This window comes from Spinacia oleracea, chromosome 4 (assembly GCF_020520425.1).
Source record: "Spinacia oleracea cultivar Varoflay chromosome 4, BTI_SOV_V1, whole genome shotgun sequence".
In the NCBI taxonomy this organism is placed as follows: Eukaryota; Viridiplantae; Streptophyta; class Magnoliopsida; order Caryophyllales; family Amaranthaceae; genus Spinacia; species Spinacia oleracea.
In genome coordinates, this window is record NC_079490.1 from 53,488,727 (window position 1) to 53,512,726 (window position 24,000).

General features: G+C 34.2%; 1 protein-coding gene and 3 long non-coding RNA genes across 4 annotated transcripts; 2 read left to right on the forward strand and 2 right to left on the reverse strand.

Moving 5' to 3' along the window:
• Positions 1-3,802: 3,802 nt before the first annotated feature.
• Positions 3,803-4,845, reverse strand: LOC130459566 (uncharacterized). The gene is made up of 2 exons (XR_008919055.1): positions 4,554-4,845; positions 3,803-4,018 (listed from the first exon to the last, which is right to left on the reverse strand). It is a non-coding gene; the product is annotated as an uncharacterized lncRNA (long non-coding RNA).
• Positions 4,846-7,171: 2,326 nt separating this feature from the next.
• LOC130459673 (uncharacterized) lies at positions 7,172-9,114 on the forward strand. Its single transcript, XR_008919247.1, has 2 exons — positions 7,172-7,765; positions 8,633-9,114. It is a non-coding gene; the product is annotated as an uncharacterized lncRNA (long non-coding RNA).
• A 1,163-nt stretch (positions 9,115-10,277) lies between these two features.
• LOC110795477 (protein FAR1-RELATED SEQUENCE 6-like) lies at positions 10,278-11,514 on the reverse strand. Its single transcript, XM_022000490.1, has 3 exons — positions 10,684-11,514; positions 10,514-10,597; positions 10,278-10,418 (listed from the first exon to the last, which is right to left on the reverse strand). Exons 1-3 carry the CDS (start codon positions 11,512-11,514, stop codon positions 10,278-10,280), a joined length of 1,056 nt encoding a protein of 351 aa, XP_021856182.1.
• Positions 11,515-19,512: 7,998 nt separating this feature from the next.
• LOC130459674 (uncharacterized) lies at positions 19,513-21,377 on the forward strand. The gene is made up of 2 exons (XR_008919248.1): positions 19,513-20,782; positions 21,050-21,377. It is a non-coding gene; the product is annotated as an uncharacterized lncRNA (long non-coding RNA).
• Positions 21,378-24,000: the final 2,623 nt, after the last annotated feature.

A 24,000-nucleotide genomic window follows, 5' to 3' on the forward strand; every position in this document is an offset into this window, starting at 1 on the left:
GTCATACGAACACTTTCGCGTATTATTAAATATTATTTTTTACTATCAATTTGGATTTTCTTAAGATCATGACTTATATATATTTTTTTAAATTTAATATTTATATTAATTATTTGTTATAACCAATGTTGATAAACAATATGGATAATAAATGTTGTGTTAGTCCCCATAAAAAAACTTTACGGCTGCACATAACATGAAATATAGGCGTGAAAAAATAACTCATACTATATATAGTTAAATGATACTTATAATTATATGTTGACGATTTTTACACTAAATTTAATAATTTTCATAAAAGTAATGAGTTACCCAAATAACATTCCAATTCTATAAATATGATTTTTTTTATTAAAATGATCCCATAATTGATTTGTTAATATTTGCAACATAATTTTTATTTTTTTTTTATTTTTTTATATATAGGACTTAGATTGAAATTATTTCTAAACAATTATTTATTTTTCATTCAAATTATAATATTTGTGTAACGTTATACAATTAGGTTAATGTAAATAAAATATACGGAGTATATAACTTAAAAAAATTTGAGATGATTTCCAAATAATTATTTATTTATTTGTGTACCATTATTAAATTAGGTTAGCATAAATAAAATATATATAACTTGACACAAATTATTGTCGTACGGACATTTTTCGCGTATTATTCAATATTATTCTTTACTATCATTTTGGGTTTTCTTAAGATCATGACTTATATTTTTTTTAAATGTAATATTCATATTAATTAATTGTTACAACCAATGTTGATAAACAATGGGGATAATAAATTTTGTGTTAGTCCCCATAAACAAACTTTACGGCTACACATATCACGAAGTATAGGCGGTTAAAAATAACTCATATTATTCATAATGATACTATATATAGTTCAATGATACTTATAATTATACATTGACGATTTTTACACTAAATCTAATCATTTCCATAAAAGTAACGAGTTACTCAAAATATATTCTTAATTCTATAACTATGATTTATAGTTTATTAAAATGATCCCATAAATGATTTGTTAACATTTGTAACATAATTTTTTATTATTTTTTTATTTTTTTATATAGGATTTAGATTGAGATGATTTCTAAACATTATTTATTTTGATCAAAGTTTTCCGAATTTTTGGGAGTGGTATATTTTACGTAAATCTATTTTTTTTTAATAGGACCACAAAATATTTAGTTTTGAACACAACAAATACAATTAACATGGTGTTAATTTTAGGAGGGGTTTGTTTTACATATAATCTCTTTTGTGTAAATGATCAAAACAATCAACTTTTTACATATAACATGATTTTAGTTTCAGAGAAGGGTTTATAGTACATAGAATATGTTTTGTTTTTAAAGGATCAACTATAATTACTTTTGAACACAACAAATAAAATTCATAATGATTTTGGTTCATCAATTGAAAGAAACATGGGATTTTTAAAAAATAAAATCCTAACCTATTGTTAAGATTCGAACACGGGTGAATTTTAGGCAAAAGCGTTGAAGTTACCATCACTTTGACAAGGGGTATCAGCACGTCTACAATTGCAATACCAATTTATACGACTTATAAAAATCAATGATCCCATAAAAAGATGTCATTTTTTAAAAACATTGTTTTTGCTAGAGCCAGGATTGGAAGGCATGTTGATCGCAAATATATTGAAGTTCAAGCGGTAAAGCAATGACCATAAGTCCATGATGACAAAGGGGTATCAGCACGTTAACATTTGCAACATAAAACATTTTTATCTATATGGAGGGAGTATGATTTTAGTTCTTTTAATCATATTTTTCAAATTCTGATGGTATCAATTAACAAATCACCTCTTCGTATAATACAATAAAATAAGAAAATAACTTCATCACGAATGAATTAAGTCGCGAAAGCTTTCACTTGACAAATGAATTAATTTCATCACGAGAGTCTTCACCACGTCGAATTATGAACCCAAGTTGATTCCTGATGCACAAAGGGTAATTCAGATAAATTTGTTTTATTTTTATTTTTTGATGAATAAGTTCAACAAACACGAGTTTATTTTTTGACGGAGTGTTTTAATTGTGAAATATCTTGTTAATAAATGTTGCATTTGAAGAGATCGTGTTTTAATTTGTGGGATCATTACATGTATACTGAAATCGGAATACATACTGTTTATGAACTTCATTAGCTATCGTATCTTGTATAAAATTTTAGGTAGCCCACTATGATGTGCTGATACCCCCCATTAAATTGGTTACTTGATTACCCTTACACTAGCTAAACCCGTGTTCGAACCTATGTGGTTGTTGAAAAATAATTTATTTTTTCCCTATTCATTTGTTTTTTATTTTAATGAGTATTTTTTATACAAATTCTACAACCAAAACACATTTAGGAGTATTGTCTATACAATTTCTAGAATCAAAATCATAACTTAATAAAACAGGTTTATTGCTATACAAAAGTTTCAATATTGTCACTTCCAATTCATCATCTCCAGATTCGTAGAAGACGAATAATAGTTACATCCATTGCAATATTAACTATTTTTTCCAGCCATTGCAATAGGTCCAGCTTTTGTCACTTTCAATTCATCATTTCCAGTACATCTCAACTGAAACACTATAATAAATATGATTGAAAATCTCTTAGTAATTTCATCAAACAGGTTATATGCATCACTAAATCCATGGAAGTTCTTTTAATGGCAGACTTTTATATGCCTCGAAAAAAATTATAACTCATTTAGATAGTTAATGCATTAAAAAATGGCAGAAAATAGAATGAGAAATAGAAATTCAGAGGGTGGGAAAAATGAATCACATACTTTGCAGTTGCTTTAGCAATATAAACCAGAAAAAATGGCTCTTTGTAGTTCTCTTATTATTAGTGGAGGTGAAAGATGAAAATTTGAGGTGAAGAGGTGTTTGGCGCAAATATGAAAAATGGGTATTTTGGCGCAATTAAATCCCGCTCAAAGAACAGAATGGCGCAAATGGCTGAAAATATTTGCCGCCCAAAAAAAATATTTCAGAAAGCTTTTCCCTCTCTTTTTTTAGTGGGATTTGTGAGATGACATTGTGTAATTGGTGGTGTGCAAGATACCTTTGCACACCAAGTGTATCCCTAGCCTTTTCCGTTTTATTCAGTTACACTTTGGAACAATTATATTGTGGCCCCAAAGTTTGAAAAGGGGTATATTTTTTCGATAAACCTATTTTTGTGTTAATTATGTTAATTGGGTTTAGCACTACAAGAAAAAGCCAAATTTCCGACTGCAAAAATTAGTCGCCAAAAGAGCGTTTTTGGTCGGAAAAAAGTTTACCGACTAAAAGTAGTCGGAAAAGGGTTGTCGGTGATGTTCTGGTCGGAGTTTGGCCAAATTCCGACTAAAAAGTAGTCGGAAAAAACTAGCGACTACATTTCCGACTATAAATAGTTGGAAAATTACCGACTACTACTTTAGTCGGAAAATTACCGACTAAAAGGGTGGTCGGTAATTTTCCGACTAAAGTAGTGGTCGGAAAATTACCGACCACTTTTTTAGTCGGTAATTTCCCGACTACTACTTTAGTCGGGAAATTACGACCACTTTTTTAGTCGGTAATTTCCCGACTACTACTTTAGTCGTAAAATTACGACCACTTTTTAGTTGGTAATTTTCCGACTAAAGTAGTAGTCGGTAAAACCATATTTAAAAATAAAAAAAAAATAACTGAAACCACAGTAACTGGACATTCCAGTTACCAGTTTTCAGCTTGACAATCTTCCATTTCCAAATGAAAATTTTTTAATCAAAACAATTTTTCATATTATTAAAATAAAACCCAAACTTATATATATATCATCATCAAGAGTTATTACAAAATTAAATTAACTATACTTGTACCAACAACTTAGATCTAGATCTAATAGAGTCAAAATAATTATAATACTTGATCTAATCTAAAACAAAAATTATAGGACACGATTTTGTTGGAGCTCCTCACTTCAAAGATTTGCTTGACATCTTCTATCACCTACAACCACAAAAAAAAAAAAAAAAAATCCGAAATATCAAATTAAAAACCGAAAATACAAACGAAAATTAAACTAGATTAAAAAACGAAAATAAAAAAATGAAAGAAAATAACAAAACCGGTTTTAAAAAACAAATGAAAGAAAATAATAATACCGGTTTAAAAAAACCAATTTAAAAACAAAACCAGTTTACAAAACGAAAAAGGAAAATAATTTAAAAAACAAAAAATCAAATCAAATCGAATCAAATTAGAAAATGAAAATAAATTAAAAAACGAAAATAAAATCAGATTTCAAAACGAAAATGAAAAAAACGGAAATAAAATTAGAAAAATTAAATCAGTTTAAAAATGAAAATTAAATTTGAAAACGAAAAGCAAATTTATAAACGAAAATCAAATTAAAAACAGAAAATCAAATTTAAAACGAAAATCAAATTAAAAAAATCAAGAAATTAAAATTAACAAAAACGAATCAGATCCAAATTAAAAATCACGAAAATCAAATTATAAAAACCAAATAAAAAAAACTCACCAATTTTCGTCGATGATGAAGGAGATCGATGATGAAGTCGGAGTTGATGGTGATGAAGGAGGTTGATGATGAAGGAGATTGGTGACGATGAAGATCTACGGTGATGGTGATTATAATCTACGGTGATGAAGAGGGGAATGAGAATCAATTCCTCATTCTTAGAAAGGAGATAGAAGATGAAGAGGGAGGAGAGAGGAGAGAGGAGAGAGGAGAGAGAAGGAAGAGGGAAAGAAAACGGCTGAAATGAAAGAGAGGAGTAGGGTTAGGTTGAGTTGTTTTGTGTCTTATGCAGTTATGCGTACCAGCCCAAAGGCCCGTTTGTTTTTAATTTAAAAAAAAACACCGACTATTAAATTAGTCGGTATTCTTGAAATTTCCGACTAATTTAGTAGTCGTTAATAACTTTTTTTTATTTAAAAAAAAATACCGACTACATCATTGGTCGGAAAATTACATGTTTGGAAAATTTTGAGATTTTTTTTTGTCGATATTTTACCGACTACTTATGTAGTCGTTAAATTAACGACCAACTTCAAAGTAGTCGGTAAAACAGTAAATTCCGACCACATTTACGTAGTCGGTAAAATATATAGTCGGTAAAAGTAGTCGGTAAGTTTTTTCGAATATTAGGTTTGGTCGACTTAATTCACGACTATTAAGTAGTCGTAGTTTACCTGCAAAGTGGTCGTAAATTACCGACCACTTAATTTTAGTCGGTAAAAAAAATATTAACGACTACCATTTTATTAGTCGGTGAAATACAATGTCACCGACTACTTTTCTTACGGTCGGAAAATTCAGTCGCTAAATCACTGTTTTCTTGTAGTGTAGTATAACGCTGGTGGAGTTTCAAATGTCACCTTATATAAGTTCGTTTTTAACTACAAACACCAGATCACAAAATTTATGATAATTTATAACACTTAATTCATATTTAAGGCGAGCACACAAATATAAGTTCAAGCTTAAACTTGAAATGAGAATTCGACCTGAACCCGATCCATGACCCGCAATTGTGTTTATAAATGAAAACCCGTAACGCATCGTATCCAACCCTTTAATATTGACGACCGCTTTCGACCACGAAATGCATGACCCGGACCCGATACTTACACCCGACCAAAATATAACCGCTAAGATAATTAGACATTTAGACCTAATCTTGAAAGGGTGAAAAGCGTAAAAATGAATGTAACATAAATTTTATTATAGATAATTAGAAGGTTAAACTTGACTAGACCTGATAGGTATTATACCCGGTCTTAACCCGAATCTGATAGTGAATCCAACCTGAAATTTTACCGACCCGAAAATTTGTTTACCCTAAGGAAATTTGTCAGGATTTTTTCCTATTTTGTTGTTTGAATTATTTTCCATGCGATTTTACATAATCCTTGTTGTACTAGCCACGTATATATTTAATTTTTTTTCTTCTAACACACCCCTTATTGTTGTGATTCTAAAATCGATTTTGAACGGAGGACTCTGTTATGTTTTTCAGATTTTATTAATAATCATTGTTTAACTAGCCACTTTGTTTGTATTTATTAATAATCTTTGTCAGTTAATAATCTTTGTCAGTTTATATTAATAATCCTTGTTTTACTCAATAACGAACTTGGAAGGTTCGTTTAATATGTTTTTATTTTTTACTCACAACCTGTATAAAAATGGCATCACTACAATGAACCCCATGGAGAGGACAAAAAGGAGGAGCTGTTAAAAATGGATCCGATCCGAGAAACCGATCTGAACCTGGACCCGACCTAGCTTAGACCTGAGTTTTTTTTATAAATAGGTAACCAGTAACCCGACCATATCTAACACTTTAAAACAGACGACCGATTTCTACCCGTTAATGCATGACCCAGACCAAAACCTGACACTCGACCAAGATATAACCGATAACAGAACTGAGTCAGCTTACCCCACCAAAAATTGACCCGAACCCGATCAACGCCCAACCCCATGTGAACCCGAAACGAATTCTAACCCTATGAAACTTTTTATTGACTCAAATTGTGACAACTCGTTACCTAAATTTACGCGACCGATTGACAACCCGATTTGTCATTGACCTAACTAAATAATAAATTATATCAAATTAATATTATTTTTCATAATTCCGTAACCTAGAACATGTGAAAAACATTAAACCAAATTTTACCAAATTTATAATTGTTAATTATAAGGTAAAAACTTGAGTACACATGATAGCTATCGTACCCGATCTTAACCCGTATCCGATATTGAGCCCGACCTCAATTTTAAGTATGATGAACTAGTTCACGAACGTAAGGGGAAGACTTTGTTAATGAACGACCTTTTACAAAAGTTAATCCGAAAATAACTAATTTAAAATATTGGCGCACATGAGATTACTTTATCGAGCACGTCACCGAAGTGTTTATTGACCGGCTCGGCTCATTTGCAGCCCTAATCACGTTCTGACACGAGATCAGACTTGAAACGTAATTAAAATTGGTATACACAACATTTTTAATTGTCTACAAGGTGGTACATTTGGTCTGTATAATGATAAGGTCTATATACTAACAACTTAAATTTTTTTTTTACCAAGTGATTTTCGAATAAAAAATTCCGTTGCATCAATCTAAACGTGGGAAGGTCTTGTTTTGAAAATAAAATAACGTTGCACAAATTGTCTGATATAAGTTATGCGTGTAGTAGAATAAGAAAAAGGGAAAGCTATGACACCTTTCCCCTTCCTTTTCCACGTGTTGACTGGTGTGGGAAGGTAGAACGGCTATTAAAGGGGAGGTCACTCCACCTTTCTTCCCCCACTTCCTTCACTCTAATCTCTTTCCCACCTTGTGCTTCCCCAAATTCCTCTTGAGTTTTCCCTTTTCCATATCTTCTAAGATACAACACCATGGCTGCACATCCCACAAATAACTTAGGGTTTGGAATTCCCCCCCCCCCCCCCCCCGCCGCCGTTCTTTCCTAATTTTGCAGCCATCTTGCCCACATGCATGGTGGTGAGAAGCTTAGATGAGGATGATTTGGGGGTGGTGTACATGATGTGTCCTTGGGACACTTTTCGTCTGGTCTACAACGACTACGCCCGCCGGGTTGCGTGCTCTCCTCAACACCTGCTGATTTGCCGACAAGGAGGAGAGGTCGTCCCACCACTACTCATAGCTGGAGAGATCAGACTGATGGAGGGGGAGACCCTCATAGTCCTCAGCCTCGTAAGTTTGAACTATATCATAAGTACTTCCATTATTTTTTATTTTTATAAAATTATCATGAAATTAGTAATTGTTTGTTAATTTGTTTGTTTGAGTTTTATAGTTTGAACTCTATTATTTTTTCCCTATAATTTGTTTGTTAATGATCAGATCTGTGGGATTATATCAACTTTAGATTGTTTGGCCTTGTTTTAGATTTATTTTGTAGTACATAATACTAAATTGATGCATGCAAACTATTAGGAATGAAAGTTAATTAAGCTAGGTACTTTATAACTTATTAAATGCGAAAATTGAGCTCGATGTGTGTGTGTTAATTGCACAATTTTGCTTGATTTATTATATATTTTGCATGATGAGATTCAGTTGTTTAAATTAAGATTATGCTAGTTTAAATTAAACATAAGATTCACTAGTTTAAATTAAGATTAACATTATTTTTTATTTTGCTAGTTTAAATTATGTTTGACAATATGTAGTAGAAAGGCTTAAATTTTGAAACATGTAATTTTAATTATTTAAGTATAATTTATTTTTTATTATTTAAGTTCTATAATTGAATTTATTAATTTTCGTGGATGTGTGTTATTCGTACATATGTTCACTCTATAAGTGTAGTTAAATACAAATTGTGGACTCTTATATATATTAACGTATCCATAAACTTGTTATAATTGGAAATATAGGGAATTGTCATGAGTACAAACATGCGTGAATCATTATTAAAAAAAAGAATTTAAATGGATGGCCTACATAATGAATTTTGCCTAAATAAAAAACAAAAAATGACATGTAATAATTCAAATTGTGGCTTATTTGATGAGTGTCTAACAAAATAAATATATACATTTTTGGTAAATGTTTCAGGTACCAGGGATGAACGTGAACACGTTTGTCCGGACTTTTTAGTCCACGGGTGTATACGGTTCAAAGGCGAGTCACCGACAACTTATGGTCGGTCATAAATGAATACGCCCACTCGCTACGGTTGCATCCCCTTAGGGTAACAATCTCGCACAATATGATTGTGCGAGAAGGGACCGAGACAATTCAGGATGTCAGGATGTCGGTATTGTCAACGGGTCCACCCTCTACGCAATCATCGAGTAGGATGGATTGCTGATTATCCCTTTTTGAAAACTTTTTGGTACATAAGGGATAAGTTTTTGCAGTTACTTAGGCCGGGTACTGATACTGATGATCTAAGTCTTTTCCTCATGCAGTGAGGATGTTGTATCCAACTAGTGCCTAAGTAACACATTTTGTTGATTAGTATCAAAACTAGTTTTTATGTATAACTCGAACTACTTTTGGTACCAAACTACTAATCTAATTCTACTTGTCAAGTACATTAATGATTTTGAGGTTATCTAGTTCTACCCTAACACGTTTATTAGGTACAAGATCAAAGATATATATTTAAACGACTTCTAATTTAAAAATAGTGTGTTGTGTTCGCATGTAATATTAGTGGTGCGTTTGTTTCTAATATTGAAGGTATAAATAGTAAATACGGATAAATAATAAATTTAATTAGTTCTAAATATTACATTTATCAATACTATGAAATGTTTACCTCCAACAAGAGAACAACTTTAAATAAAGGACTTAAAAACAAGAGCAAAATCTTTTTCACCTTTAACCCTTAACTCATTTTTGGGGATATAATCGAGTAATCCGATTTGTTAAATAACCGAACCGTTAATAACCTGTTAGGTGGCACACCTTAATCGTACCGACAACTCTATCAGAGTATGGGTTGGGAGTTGTCCGGAGGCTGTTGAAAATGTAATGTAATTGCAACGGACTTTTGTCTCGCTTCTAATGAAACCTAAGCCTCGTCAAGTATTCATCAAATAAATAAAAAATTAGTTTTTCTTAATTTAATGGAAAAGGGAATGAAAAGGTAGGATGGACCACATTAAGAACAACAATTATTATTCTATAAGGTTGACTTATACGAGATTGTGTACTAGTACATTACCATATTCCTTTTAAGGAAACTAATTTGGCATTTATTAAATATATTATGTGGGCCAACTTACCTTACATTCCAAATTGGGCCACGCAAATGGTAAAGGAATATCCGCAATCAATGACCAACACTTTTGGAGTTTTGGATATAGCACAAATTCAAATCAGCGGGCCACGCTTTTGGAATATCTGACTTTTTTTCCCCTCTAGTTTGGTCTTTACTGGAGCCACATAACCGCCATTTTTTGGGTTTACACATTCACCGGCCAACAAGTTGGCGTGAGTGGGCCCCTTTAGCAACACTTAAGTTCGGCCCAATAATTGGGTATTCATATTTTTGTACATATGGGCCAACAGTGGGAGCAATTCATAATTAACCCTACACTAATATCAAGTAATAATACCGACCAAACTAATTGAACTTAATCAAATACGAAATCTCCATTTAGGTACATTACATTATGATCTTCCATAATAAAAGGTTTCAATAAATATAACACTTTAACATTTGACTCACCATCTACTAACACTACAAACACTACAACTCGTTAGTTTGGTCTTTCCATCCAAGGCTATTTCGGGATAACAATATATCATCATCGGGAACAACTCCTATACTCGGAGTATTTTGTGAAAGCCCCAGCATTTTCATGGATTTTTGTTTCAGCTTACTTATCACCTAGAAAACATTAGGGAAAACAATCTTACGTACATGAACTGAAGAGTACTACTAAAATTGCAGTAAGATAACAAGAGTAAAAGGGTCTGACGTACCTGTAACTTTCCAACCCATTCTGTCGCAGCAGTTGACAGCCCTTCAACGACCTCATCATCCGATTCCGATGACTCCTCCGTGACCTAATATTGGATCAAAGGTATGGTGCAATATCATACAAATATAAGCTTAGATAAAATATTAATTGGGTTATTAATACAATGCTAACCTTATTTTTTGCCTTCGATTTTTGCGGCCATATGTTATTCTCACCCACAGCCTTGTGTCTTATGGTGAAAGGCCTGCCCCTTTTCTTCTTGCTCCTGCTAATAGGGTTCTTAATCTTCACCTGTGTGGTACAACTTTGTTGGGAAGCCTCATCAGAAGCGCGGGATTCTAAGGGAATAAACTGTTGTTTTTCTTTAGCTAACCAAACCCTTTCCCTAACGCCTATTTCAATACTTTGTAATTCCTTTACTACAAACTGGAGAGTCTCATCGTTGAAAGTCGCTTCCTCACAAATAGGCTCAAATAAGTTCATCATCGTATCAAATCTTTTCAGCACCTCTGTCTTTGTAGGATCATAGAAAGAAACGATCACATGCATGTGCTTCCTGTAAACATCTTTTCTCAATCTAAGAAGGATGTATTTCTCAGGATCATCAACTACAAAGTTTTGATCCAGTATGCGTATACAATGCCTGCATAGAATACCCCTCGTTTTAAACATCTTACACATACATGTGACTTCCTTTGCCTCGGCACAAAATTTAACTACATTGAACCTCCGATGATTAGTCAATATTTCTTCACTCTGACCTTTTTTAATTATCCAAACCCTATCCTCCAGCACATATTCAAACTTCGTCTTGGATATTTCTTTGGTCTCCTTCACAACACAATATAAAAGCTTCTCACATTGTATTTGCACTTCCCTAAACTTGTTGTCTGTGTACAGCTTCTGGAATACCCTCTCAATGTTAAAACCAGTTACCAACTTGCGTATATACTTCGCACTATTAGCATCCGCGTCTTTCTCATCACTGCATCTTTTATTCATAGCTTCACAACATTTCGTAGGAAACTCATACAACTTTGTGCTTCTCTCCAAAAAAACCATCAAAAAATGAATTTATTGACTCGACACGCTCCGTTGTCTTCATGCCAGCCCATAATATATTATTCATAAACGGAGGTACCCACATTTCCCTATCCTTGTACAAGCTGTCGAGCCAAACATGGCAAGCATGGTTTGCAACATCAAAATCAACCTCCATGCTAGACCACTTGTTCTCAAACCCCTCTACAGACAAACTCTCATAAAGAACTCGCTTCATCACCTTTTTCAACTCCTTATACCTAGCCCAAACACAATGTTTTATTCAGTACATATATCTCCAAGGATAATTTACGTTATAATACTTATAAAAAGAGGTACTATTTTAACAGCTTAATTATTTTTAAATAACGCATGATAACGGTTTTAAATGAATTGGTTTTCAATATACTCTAGTATAGTAAAATATTATTATAAACAATCTTTATTTTCACTAAAACAATCCGAGGTAATAATTTAACAGTCGCATAATCAACTCAAATTATAATCTACGTTAAACATAAACAGTCTAAGGTTTAATAATACTATCTGAACATAATTCTCGTACTTATTAAATGCAACCAAATTACACACCATAACATGAAATGGATAAAAAACTACGCTTAAAATTTATTTATTGGGCCTCACATATAATAAAACCAATCTAGATACCACTCAATAATAGGCACTATATACCATGACATGCAATGGAATTTTATAAATAAGGTACATAACATAATAGTCGCAACAATTAGAAAACATACTTGGGATGACTACCGAGTTTGGAAGGAATTTTGTTCATTATGTGCCATAGACACCAACGATGGCGAGCCTCCAGCATCTCATCCCTCAGAGGTCGGATCATAGCCGCTGCTTGATCTGTTAAAATGGCATCCAGACATCTACCACCCATGCATATGCGCCATTTCCTAAACAACCAACTAAAACTATCAACATCTTCGTGGGACAACAACGCACAACCAAGCAAAAGTGACTGCCCGTGATGATTTACCCCCACAAAATTGCAAAAGGGGAGCTCATAATTGTTAGTGAGGTAAGTGGCATCAAAACAAACGACCTCCCCAAAATCGTTAAAGGCCACACGGCTCCTAGCATCAACCCACATAATGTCCTTCAGACCACCTTCGACATCAAGTCTGTGGGCATGGAAGAATTTATCATTACCCTTTTGCATTCCTTCAAAATAGTTCATCATCGCATTTGCATCCCCACCTTCCATTTTCAGCCTCCTTCGTTCTTGAACTATGTGTATAATATCCTTTTATCAGAACTGACCAGTTCTGTGCACTGATCTGCACAGTTCTGATCTGAGCTGTGCAGATCAGTGCACAGAACTGATCAGAGCTGACCAGTTCTGTGCACTGATCTGCACAGCTCAGATCAGAACTATGCAGATCAGTGCATAGAACTGATCAGTTCTGACCAGTTCTGTGCACTGATCTGCACAGTTCTGATCTGAGCTGTGCAGATCAGTGCATAGAACTGGTCAGTTCTGATCAGTTCTGTACAAATGCTGGGGAATGAATTTGAATATGCAAAATTTTGGTCCACAAACCCACCCAAAAACAGACTGTTCTTTAAAGATTAAGCAACAAAGAAAGCACAACCAAGCTCCTGAAATAACCTTCAGATACTAACAACCAGCAATTAGATGGTACACAGGAACTTAGCAGACACTTAAATCCAAATAAGATGTTTTTTTTCCGGGTTGGGAGGTAGTTTGGGAGTGCAAACATGGATGACATAATATCCAGCTCCATGAGCATAATATAGAGACCAGTTGCATAAGAATTCAAGGAGTATGGAAATTCCCTGAATAAAGAAGTATCAGGTGTAACCATCCATCATCCTTTGAACAACCACCACTATCCTAAAGCCTCGTACTAATCTATTATTCCACATTTAAGGGTAATTGGGTCGTTATAGTACATATTTAGGCAAAAATGACGTTTTCGAACCCAACTTTGAACCAAAGAACCTAAGGAATGTTTTCAAACTTATTACATGTCTCATATGCATAGTTATAACTTTCTAAGCCTCGTAATAATCTATTATTCCACATTTAAGGGTAATTGGGTCGTTATAGTACATATTTAGGCAAAAATGACATTTTCGAACCCAACTTTGAACCAAAGAACCTAAGGAATGTTTTCAAACTTATTACATGTCTCATATGAATAGTTATAACTTTCTAAGCCTCGTACTAATCTATTATTCCACATTTAAGGGTAATTGGGTCGTTATAGTACATATTTAGGCAAAAATGACATTTTCGAACCCAACTTTGAACCAAAGAACCTAAGGAATGTTTTCAAACTTATTACATGTCTCATATGCATAGTTATAACTTTCTAAGCCTCGTACTAATCTATTATTCCACATTTAAGGGTAATTGGGTCGTTATAGTACATATTTAGGCAAAAATGACATTTTCGAACCCAACTTTTAACTAATCTACAAATTAACTTGGTGAAAAAATAGTTGCCAAAATAGTACCTATCTCACTATTTCTCTTTTTCAACATAAAATCCTTCATCATGATCTCGGCGTGTATAACTCATGTCAACATCGTCAATCATTTGAGGGATATGCCAGGAGGAAGGTGGAATCTCATTAAACTGCTCATCATACTCTTCTTCATCATCTACATCCTCAACGCCAAGTATTCTTCTTTTGCCTTCCAGAACAACTGACCAACTACGATCGGCAGGGTCAACCATGTAAAAGATTTGTTTTGCCTGTGATGCTAATATGAAAGGATCTGCAAGATGCCCAACTCGACTAAAGTTTACAAGTGTCAGGTACCCATGTTCATCCTTTTTGACACCGCGACTAATATCAACCCACTTGCACCGGAATAGAGGAATCTTAAAATACTTAAATTCCAACTCTAATATTTCTTCAATGACTCCATAGTAAGAGTTCGTCTTATCTACAAGTGTTCTATCTTTTACACTAGCATACTCTGAAGATAAACATATTGCCGTAACACCACTATTTTGCATCGTCGTTTTGTCATCTTGTCGCTTCGTGTAAAAAGAATAGCCATTGATGTCGTACCCCTCATAAGATATGACTTGACATTTAGGACCATATGCCAACCATCTCACCATGTCAGATACCTCATTAGGCGTGTCGGAAAATTGATCCATCACTCGACGCTTGAACCATGTGAGGAATGAACGATTATGCTCTTTTATCAGTTGAGGACCATTTTTTGAAGGATATTGCTCTCTAAGAAAGTTCATGTGCTCAGCCACGTATGGATGGACTTCACTAAGACTTTGCACCACAAACAGCTCAACCTTACACATCATTTCAGAACTGATTGATATCCTTTTCTTGCCAATTGTACCTTGACCCCCAAGTCTCCCATCATGTCTAGACTTTGGTACTCCGACTTCTTTCAAACGTGCCATATATTGAGAAACCCATGCAGCAACTTCCTCCGCGACGGTTCGTTGGACAATACTAGCTTCAGGTTTGGCCGGATTCATCACTCTATTTTTCAAGGTACCCATTTCCCGTTCAAAGGGATACATGTACCTCATACAAACTGGCCCACAAAGCTTAATTTCACGAACAAGATGAATAATCAAATGAGGCATCATGTCAAAGAATGATGGCGGAAAATACTTTTCAAACCGACACATGGTCTCAAGTACATCAGCCTGCAAATCATCCAGTATTGTTGGATTGATCACCTTGCTACAAATTGTGTTGAAAAAGAAACACAATCTTGTAATGGTATACCTCACTTGTGGCGGCAATATCCCTCGAATTGCAACCGGCAGCAATTGTTGCATCAACACGTGACAATCATGAGATTTCATTCCAACTAATTTCAAGTCAGACATGGACACAAGTCTACGAAAATTTGAAGAGTAACCGGCAGGGACCTTTAAGCCATGCAAAGACTCACAAAAGCTAACTTTCTCCTTTTTAGACAAGGTGAAACAAGCTGGGGGAAGGTACCAGCGTTTTCCCCTTTCTTGAGGTGCCAACTCGGAGCGACCCATAGCAGCCATATCTTGTCTAACTTTAGGCCCATCCTTCGTTTTCCCTTGCATATTCAACAATGTCCCAACAATGGCATCACAAACATTTTTCTCAATATGCATTACATCCAAACAATGCCTAACTTCCAAATCTCTCCAATATGGGAGATCCCAAAAGATAGACCTCTTCTTGTAACCACCACTTGGCTGACCTTTATAAGGCTTACCAAACTCTGTCTCAATGTCTTTAACCCGTTCATAAACCTCACACGCACATAAGGGGGCAGGAGCTTCTCTCATCTCCAATTCTCCATTAAAAGCTTCCTTCTCTTTTCGAAATGGATGATCTTCAGGAAGATACATCCGGTAATCCATGTACACATCTTTCCCACAAAATTTTAGGCGCCTCGAGACCAAATCATCATGACAAACTGGACATGCCTTCTTTCCCTTTACAGAATACCCTGACAAATTTCCATAAGCCGGGAAATCATTTATCGTACAAAAAATCATGGCACGTAAAGTGAAATTGGTTTTGGTGTATGCATCAAACATCAACACCCCTTCATCCCACAACAATTTCAAATCTTCAATGAGTGGCTCTAGATACACATCTATGTCATTTCCGGGTTGTTTAGGCCCAGAGATTAAGAGCGACAACATGATGTATCTACGCTTCATGCATAACCAAGGAGGCAAATTGTATATGGTGAGAAGAACCGGCCAAGTGCTATATTGGGTACTAAGTGTCCCAAATGGGTTCATTCCATCCGTGCAAAGACCAAGCCTGAGATTCCGAACTTCTTCCCTAAAGACCTTGTACTTTCGATCAATGTTCCTCCATTGCGGAGAATCAGCAGGATGCCTCATTAACCCATCTTTCTTCCTCCCCTCGGCATGCCACCTCAAGAGTTTTGCAGTTTTCTCTTCTGAGAAAAGGCGCTTAAATCTTGGTATAATTGGAAGATACCAAAGCACCTTAGCCGGAGAAGGTTTCTTCTTAGTTGATGTTGCATCATTCTCCACGATCTTGTAACGGGACAATCCGCATCTTGGACACTCATGCAGATTTGCATACTGCTTTCGATACAACACGCAATCATTTGGACACGCGTGTATCTTCTCATAATCCATACCCAAAGGACACATAAGCTTCTGGGCCTCATAGTTAGACCTTGGAAGTTTGTTTCCTTCAGGAAGATTACCAGACGTGGCCTCCAAAAACTGTGAAAAACTCTTGTTGGTCCAACCGTTTTCCACCTTTAAGTTGAAATATTCGATGACGGCACCAAGTACAGTTTGTGTAGAACCAGGATATAATGGTGTTGCGGAAGCTTTGATTATACTATCATACATATGGGGACGCTCAACGAAATGATGGTCTTCCACATCATGCATCATATCATCTATCCTATCTTTCTCCTCTTCTTCCTCACTTTCAACACCAATATCATCCTCAATTTCATTATCATCACCATTATCACAATGATTATGCTGACTCGAGCTCGGCATACTAGAACTTGCCCCATGATCTATGCTCTCACCATGCCATGTCCACGTCGTGTAGTTACCCTTAAAACCGCGACGAACTATGTGATCAACAATATCATCAATATCCCGATACCCCCTTGAATTATTGCAATCACAACAAGGACACAGAATTAAACTTGATTCATGTTCTGATTGATGTTTCAAGGCAACCTTAATGAACTCTTGAATCCCTTGTAAGAACCTTGTAGAAAATCGTTTACTACCATACATCCAACTCCGATCCATTTTCAACCACTAGACCAAATTTTGTCAAAGGTTAGAATATAAACTAGGCTATTCATATCATTATAAATCCAAAATTTTGTAGCAAACCCAAAACATGATTTCATATATCACCTAAATTCATTTCATACCCAAAACTTCATTTCATAACTTTTAATTCAACAAAACCTAACAACTAAAATTCAACAAAACCTAAATCCTAAAATGTACCCAATTAAAATTCAACTAAAATTCAACAAAACCTACAACTAAAATTCAACAAAACCTAAATCCTAAAATGTACCCAATTAAAATTCAACTAAAATTCAACAAAACCTACAACTAAAATTCAACAAAACCTAAATCCTAAAATGTACCCAATTAAAATTCAACAAATAATATCAACCATTAAAATTCAATTATAATGCATAATTAAAATTCAATTATAATGTCCACAATTAAAATTAAAATGCACAATTAAAATTCAATAAATATCAAAATTAAAATTCAATACCTAAGAGAGGAGAGACTACAATGAACAAGGGCGGCTGAGTGGGCGGCGGCGTGAAGGAGTGAGTGGGCGGCGGCTCTAAAAAGGGAGTACAGCAAGAAGGAGTGAAGCAGTGAAGTGCAGCGCAGTGAAGGGGCAGCGCAGTGAAGAAACGGCGGAAGGCACGGAAGGCGGCAGTGAAGCAACGACGGCAGGGTGAAGCCGCCGGTGAGACTCTAGCAGTGTTGGTGTTTGGTTTCGTTTGGGAGTGAAGCAGTGTTGGTTGTTTGTCGAGCAAAACCTAAGTCAGAATGAAGCTTGAAAGCAATTAAGCGTGAGCGCGAATTCGAAAAAAAAAAATCAAAACACATTTGCGTCGCAGCTTTATTAAACTGCGACGCAAATGACTCTAGGATGCCCCCCAGAGTCATTTGCGTCGCAGATTAGTAAATCTGCGACGCACTTGATTGAGTTAATTGCGTCGCAGTTTTACTAATCTGCGACGCAAATGACTCTGGGGGGCATCCTAGAGTCATTTGCGTCGCAGTTTAATAAAGCTGCGACGCAAATGACTAAATTTTATGCTAAAATTTGTCATTTGCGTCACATGTTCAGAATGGCGTGGCAAATGCGGGGATGCAAATAAGCCTTTTTCCACTAGTGATTATTCACTTTGATATACAACAGCTATCAAATAATAACTGTTATTTACACAATTAATCATCTCTATTATATAAGTGAAGAGCTGAGGTCGTTTTCGTAATCATACTTTTTGTGTCCCCTACGGAATAATCATAAATTCTCATATTAATTACAAAATTAAATTAATTATTTATTAAATCAAAATTTTTAAAAACTTTTGTACTAGTGTAAGTTGCAAAATACAATAACATAATACGTAGTACAACATTTTAATATTAGGAATGAAAGAAAAAATAAAAAGTCAAAAGTATACCAAATTGCCAAACTTTGGTAGAGCTATTTACGGAATATTTGAAATTTGCCATAATTTGAAAACGGTTAATGATATTTTTTATATACTTCGTGTATAAATAAAAATCAGCACTTCATACCATGTTTTAAATATTGTATGCCATTTTTTTCCCGAACTTTCGACTTATAAAATTTTAGAAATGTACGTATATAAATATTTATCTTTATACACATAAAATGGTCAAATGGGGTTTATCTATTACGGAGTATGGTCTAAGTTATTGATGTTAGGCAATCTTTGTTCTATAAGGGAGCGACTGAAATATTTGCTTGCTTTTTAGTATTTCTCTTTATTAATTACTTATACTATCGCTAAATCTCTAATCAATATTAAATCACTAGGACATTGAGATACCAAAATATTATATCTGACCCAAACAATTTCATATATGTTTTTTTCTTCTTTTTTCGGTGCAAATAAGCCATAAGGTAATACAAGTTACGAATGGGGAGACTCGAATTTGAGACCTAATATACAGAAGTTTTCGGTCTTAACCACTAGGCCAAGGTATCATTGTCCCAATTTAAAATATGTAAACATACAAAAAAATCTAATATATATATATATATATATATATATATATATATATATATATATATATATATATATATATATATATATATATATATATATATATATATAATAACATATTTTTGTTTTCTAATATATTTTCTCACGCATCGAGGCGGTGATTTTTTTTTCTGAAACATGAGAAAATTCCAGGTGCACCAGTGTATCCAAAGATATATTAATGCCCGTTAATGATCCCTCTCGCATGTTCTACATCTCCTGGTATAAGAGTAAAATGTAAAAAGGTGTATCGTTTACATACATGTACCTTATTGGTTTGTCCCTTTTTTGGGAGATTTTAGGTCGCCAGTTTCTCCTCTTTGAAGATCTTAATTAGGTCGTAAATGTTATTTGGTGCGAATTATACTTTACTTACCAAAAAGAACATATGGAAAAATCTTTATTCATAAGACATGATCAAGTATGATTCATTATTGTTATGGCAAATGTTAAATTGAGTAAGTAATCTTTGTTTTAATGTAATGCATATATTATTTCTCTTTTTAAATATAAGACCAAGAATCGTATGAGTTAATATTCTTTTTTCTTAATATTTTTGGCAAAATTAAGTTAGGCTCCGTTTGGTAAGGCGTAAAACGTTTTCATTGTAAGACGATTTTCCATGGAAAACATTTTTCAAGGGAAAACACAATTTCAAACTAGTTTTCCTTTGTTTGGTAACTTAAAGGAAAATGAGAGAAGATGGTGAAGATTGAGGGGAAGAAAGGAGAGGGAGGTAAGGAGGAAAGAAGGAAAAGTGGTTTCCCTCCTTTTCAAATGGAAAAGGGTTTTCCACCTTTGAGAGAGTAATGAAAAATTGTTTTCCATCCCTTACCCAACCAAACAACGTAAAATGATTAAAAAGGGAAAAATCGTTTTCCATGAAAACGTTTTACGCCCTACTAAACGGAGCCTTAATATTTGATTTGGAATCCTAGAAGATAATAAGGAGTATAAGATATAGAAATCTACCAAAATCAATGGGTTTGTAATTTTCCATAGTTACGTTAGCTCTTTATACAGAATCATGTCCAATAATATTTGACTGGAATTAAAGCTTCAAAGGAGTGATATGGAATCATAGATATAATGGAAAGTTTAAAGGAATTATATGAAATATATCTTGTATTAACATATTCTATCAGTAATCTACTGAAATCAATATTATTAAGGTATGAATATATATTTTCTTTAATTTCGTGGCTTTGAAAATATTGACATTCCGAAAACACGAAGTATATTCAGACTATAAATTAAAACACAATGTACTATCACCAATATTATTCACCTCTCAATCAAATAAATTTATTCACCTCTTAATCAAATAAATTTGAGCAATGGAAGCAAGTGGTAGAATTACCCATTTGTCGGCCTTCATCGTTTTTTCACTCCTGGTCATGGCACACTGTAAGTTACTTGTTAAATTATTTGTGTTATTTTATACGTTACTCGTAGTTTTTAAGGGTTCATTCCCCACTTTATGTTTTGTACGTTCGTCCTACAAATTTACACAAAACTTCGTCCATTAATAATAGATGAAAGAATATGTGAATATTTCTTGAGGATGTACTTGAACGTCAAGTTATCTAATTTTCCATGATTTGTGTCATCAAAAAAAATTTTAACTTGTGAAATTGTGTTTTTTGAATTGTTTGTTTTCGTTAATGTATGTAGGTGATGTTTATGACGGTCAAAGCAAAGAAAGTTTTAATGATACTGGAAATGGAATAGGGTCGTCGAAAATTCATGTAGGTGATTGTGTGAATCGTCAGACTTTTTTTTGCCCTGGTGGTGGTAAAGAATGCTATTGTTGTTTTATTACAAGGTGTTATTCTACTCTGGATGCGTGCCTTGCCCACTGCAAGTGAAGATTTTTTTAGGAGAACTTTTATGATTGGAACCTATTGAGAATGTTACGGAGTATGATATATTTTATGGAAGATATAATGTTATTTATTTTTAAATAAATTAATGAATATCTCTTCCGTTTCGTTTTTTTATAGATGATGATTTGTTTAACTCTTATCTTTAGAGACAGTTGTTGATGCAACCCTTTAAAGACTTTGTTCATCAATTAACTTAAAAAACTAGTATTGAGACAATCTAAATAAAGAATCATATAATTAACTACCCTTTTTTCCTTGATGGAACGTCACAAGAGGTAGTGAAATAAGATTTGTGAAGATAAAACAATGAAATTGAAGGCTTTTACGTCATTAGCTTGACGCCTTTTACCTCTAGTAAATACCCCGACAATGATCGCAATAGTTTGTCATATGCAATGGCAAACATATCCAAGAGTAACAAGTAGGCAAGAGTCAAATAAGAATCAATCACAAAGTAGAATGCAACTCTATGCCTACGGGATGTGGGGCAAAAATAAGAAAAATCAAAAGGAAAAACAAAAGAATACTCCCTTCTTCTTGGTCCTTTGAGGAAGGAGAATCATTAGGATCAATACAGGAAAAAGAATCCTCAAGCGGCAGGAGTTGAGATAAAAAGGTAAAAGAGATGGGAAATGAAGGATAAATGTTGAGTTTCTTCTTTCGGAATGGGGAATGAGGGAAGGGAGTGGGAATAAAAGATTCACAAACAACTTCACTCACATCACAAAGAACACAAGAAATCTCAACATAGGATCCTTCATTAACTCTTAAAAGTTTTTGGTTGGCAAATTCACTTTTTTCCTCAATTTGAATCGACTTAAGCACTTCGAGGCAAAAAGGAGCAAATAAATTTTCATCACCATCAACAAGGCATTCACTCAAAGAGGCACGAGTAGGAACAAACTCTTCGATACTCAATTCCTCAATGTCATGCATCATAGGTGGCAATGTAGCGTCAAACTAACATCCTTAATAGATTCTTGCATTACTAGGTTAGAGATTCCCAAAAAGCCTACTCGTTGGGACATGACCTCAAATGAATTCAAACTAGAATATGTTCTTTGCTCTTCCTGAATTTCAAGATACTTCATGAAAACGAGCATCTCAAACAATGATTTTGGAGATTCAACTTTCAAAGAGCTTAGGAAATTATCACGGAGATAGAGAAGATCATCAAGTGTAATCGATTCATCATTTTGAGATAAAAAGGAATTTGCCATTTTTTTGTTTTTTTTATAAAAAGAAAATGAAAAATGAACTAGACTAGAGAACTAGAAAGAAAAATCAAACAATGATGCCATTCCCGACAACGGCGCCATTTTGATCAGGCGATTTTCGTGTCGTTATACGAATACCACCTAATCAAACAAAATTTATAAACTCCTAACTAACCGGCTATATTGACTATAGCGGCAAGCATAGGGATCGTCCCAAGAGAATGAATATGTTTGGCTTTTCAATCTAATGCGTTCAAAAGCTAGTTCGGATGAAAAATGAGATTTTGAATTAATCTAATGAAAGCAAGAAAATCACGAAATACAAACAAACAAAGAAATTCTAGAGATTTCGGGAATCGGCAATGGAAATTGAATTAAGGGAAGAACAAGGTCAAAACAATCATGATTATGCAAAGACTTGATGCATAGGGGAATAAAAACTATTGACGTGCTCGCCACCTCTCGGATAGAGCACGCGAAGCGTCTAATCGATGGAAAAGCTTTCACATAGTCCTAAACTAGACCACTTTCGATACAACACGCAATCATTTGGACACGCGTGTATCTTCTCATAATCCATACCCAAAGGACACATAAGCTTCTGGGCCTCATAGTTAGACCTTGGAAGTTTGTTTCCTTCAGGAAGATTACCAGACGTGGCCTCCAAAAACTGTGAAAAACTCTTGTTGGTCCAACCGTTTTCCACCTTTAAGTTGAAATATTCGATGACGGCACCAAGTACAGTTTGTGTAGAACCAGGATATAATGGTGTTGCGGAAGCTTTGATTATACTATCATACATATGGGGACGCTCAACGAAATGATGGTCTTCCACATCATGCATCATATCATCTATCCTATCTTTCTCCTCTTCTTCCTCACTTTCAACACCAATATCATCCTCAATTTCATTATCATCACCATTATCACAATGATTATGCTGACTCGAGCTCGGCATACTAGAACTTGCCCCATGATCTATGCTCTCACCATGCCATGTCCACGTCGTGTAGTTACCCTTAAAACCACGACGAACTATGTGATCAACAATATCATCAATATCCCGATACCCCCTTGAATTATTGCAATCACAACAAGGACACAGAATTAAACTTGATTCATGTTCTGATTGATGTTTCAAGGCAACCTTAATGAACTCTTGAATCCCTTGTAAGAACCTTGTAGAAAATCGTTTACTACCATACATCCAACTCCGATCCATTTTCAACCACTAGACCAAATTTTGTCAAAGGTTAGAATATAAACTAGGCTATTCATATCATTATAAATCCAAAATTTTGTAGCAAACCCAAAACATGATTTCATATATCACCTAAATTCATTTCATACCCAAAACTTCATTTCATAACTTTTAATTCAACAAAACCTAACAACTAAAATTCAACAAAACCTAAATCCTAAAATGTACCCAATTAAAATTCAACTAAAATTCAACAAAACCTACAACTAAAATTCAACAAAACCTAAATCCTAAAATGTACCCAATTAAAATTCAACTAAA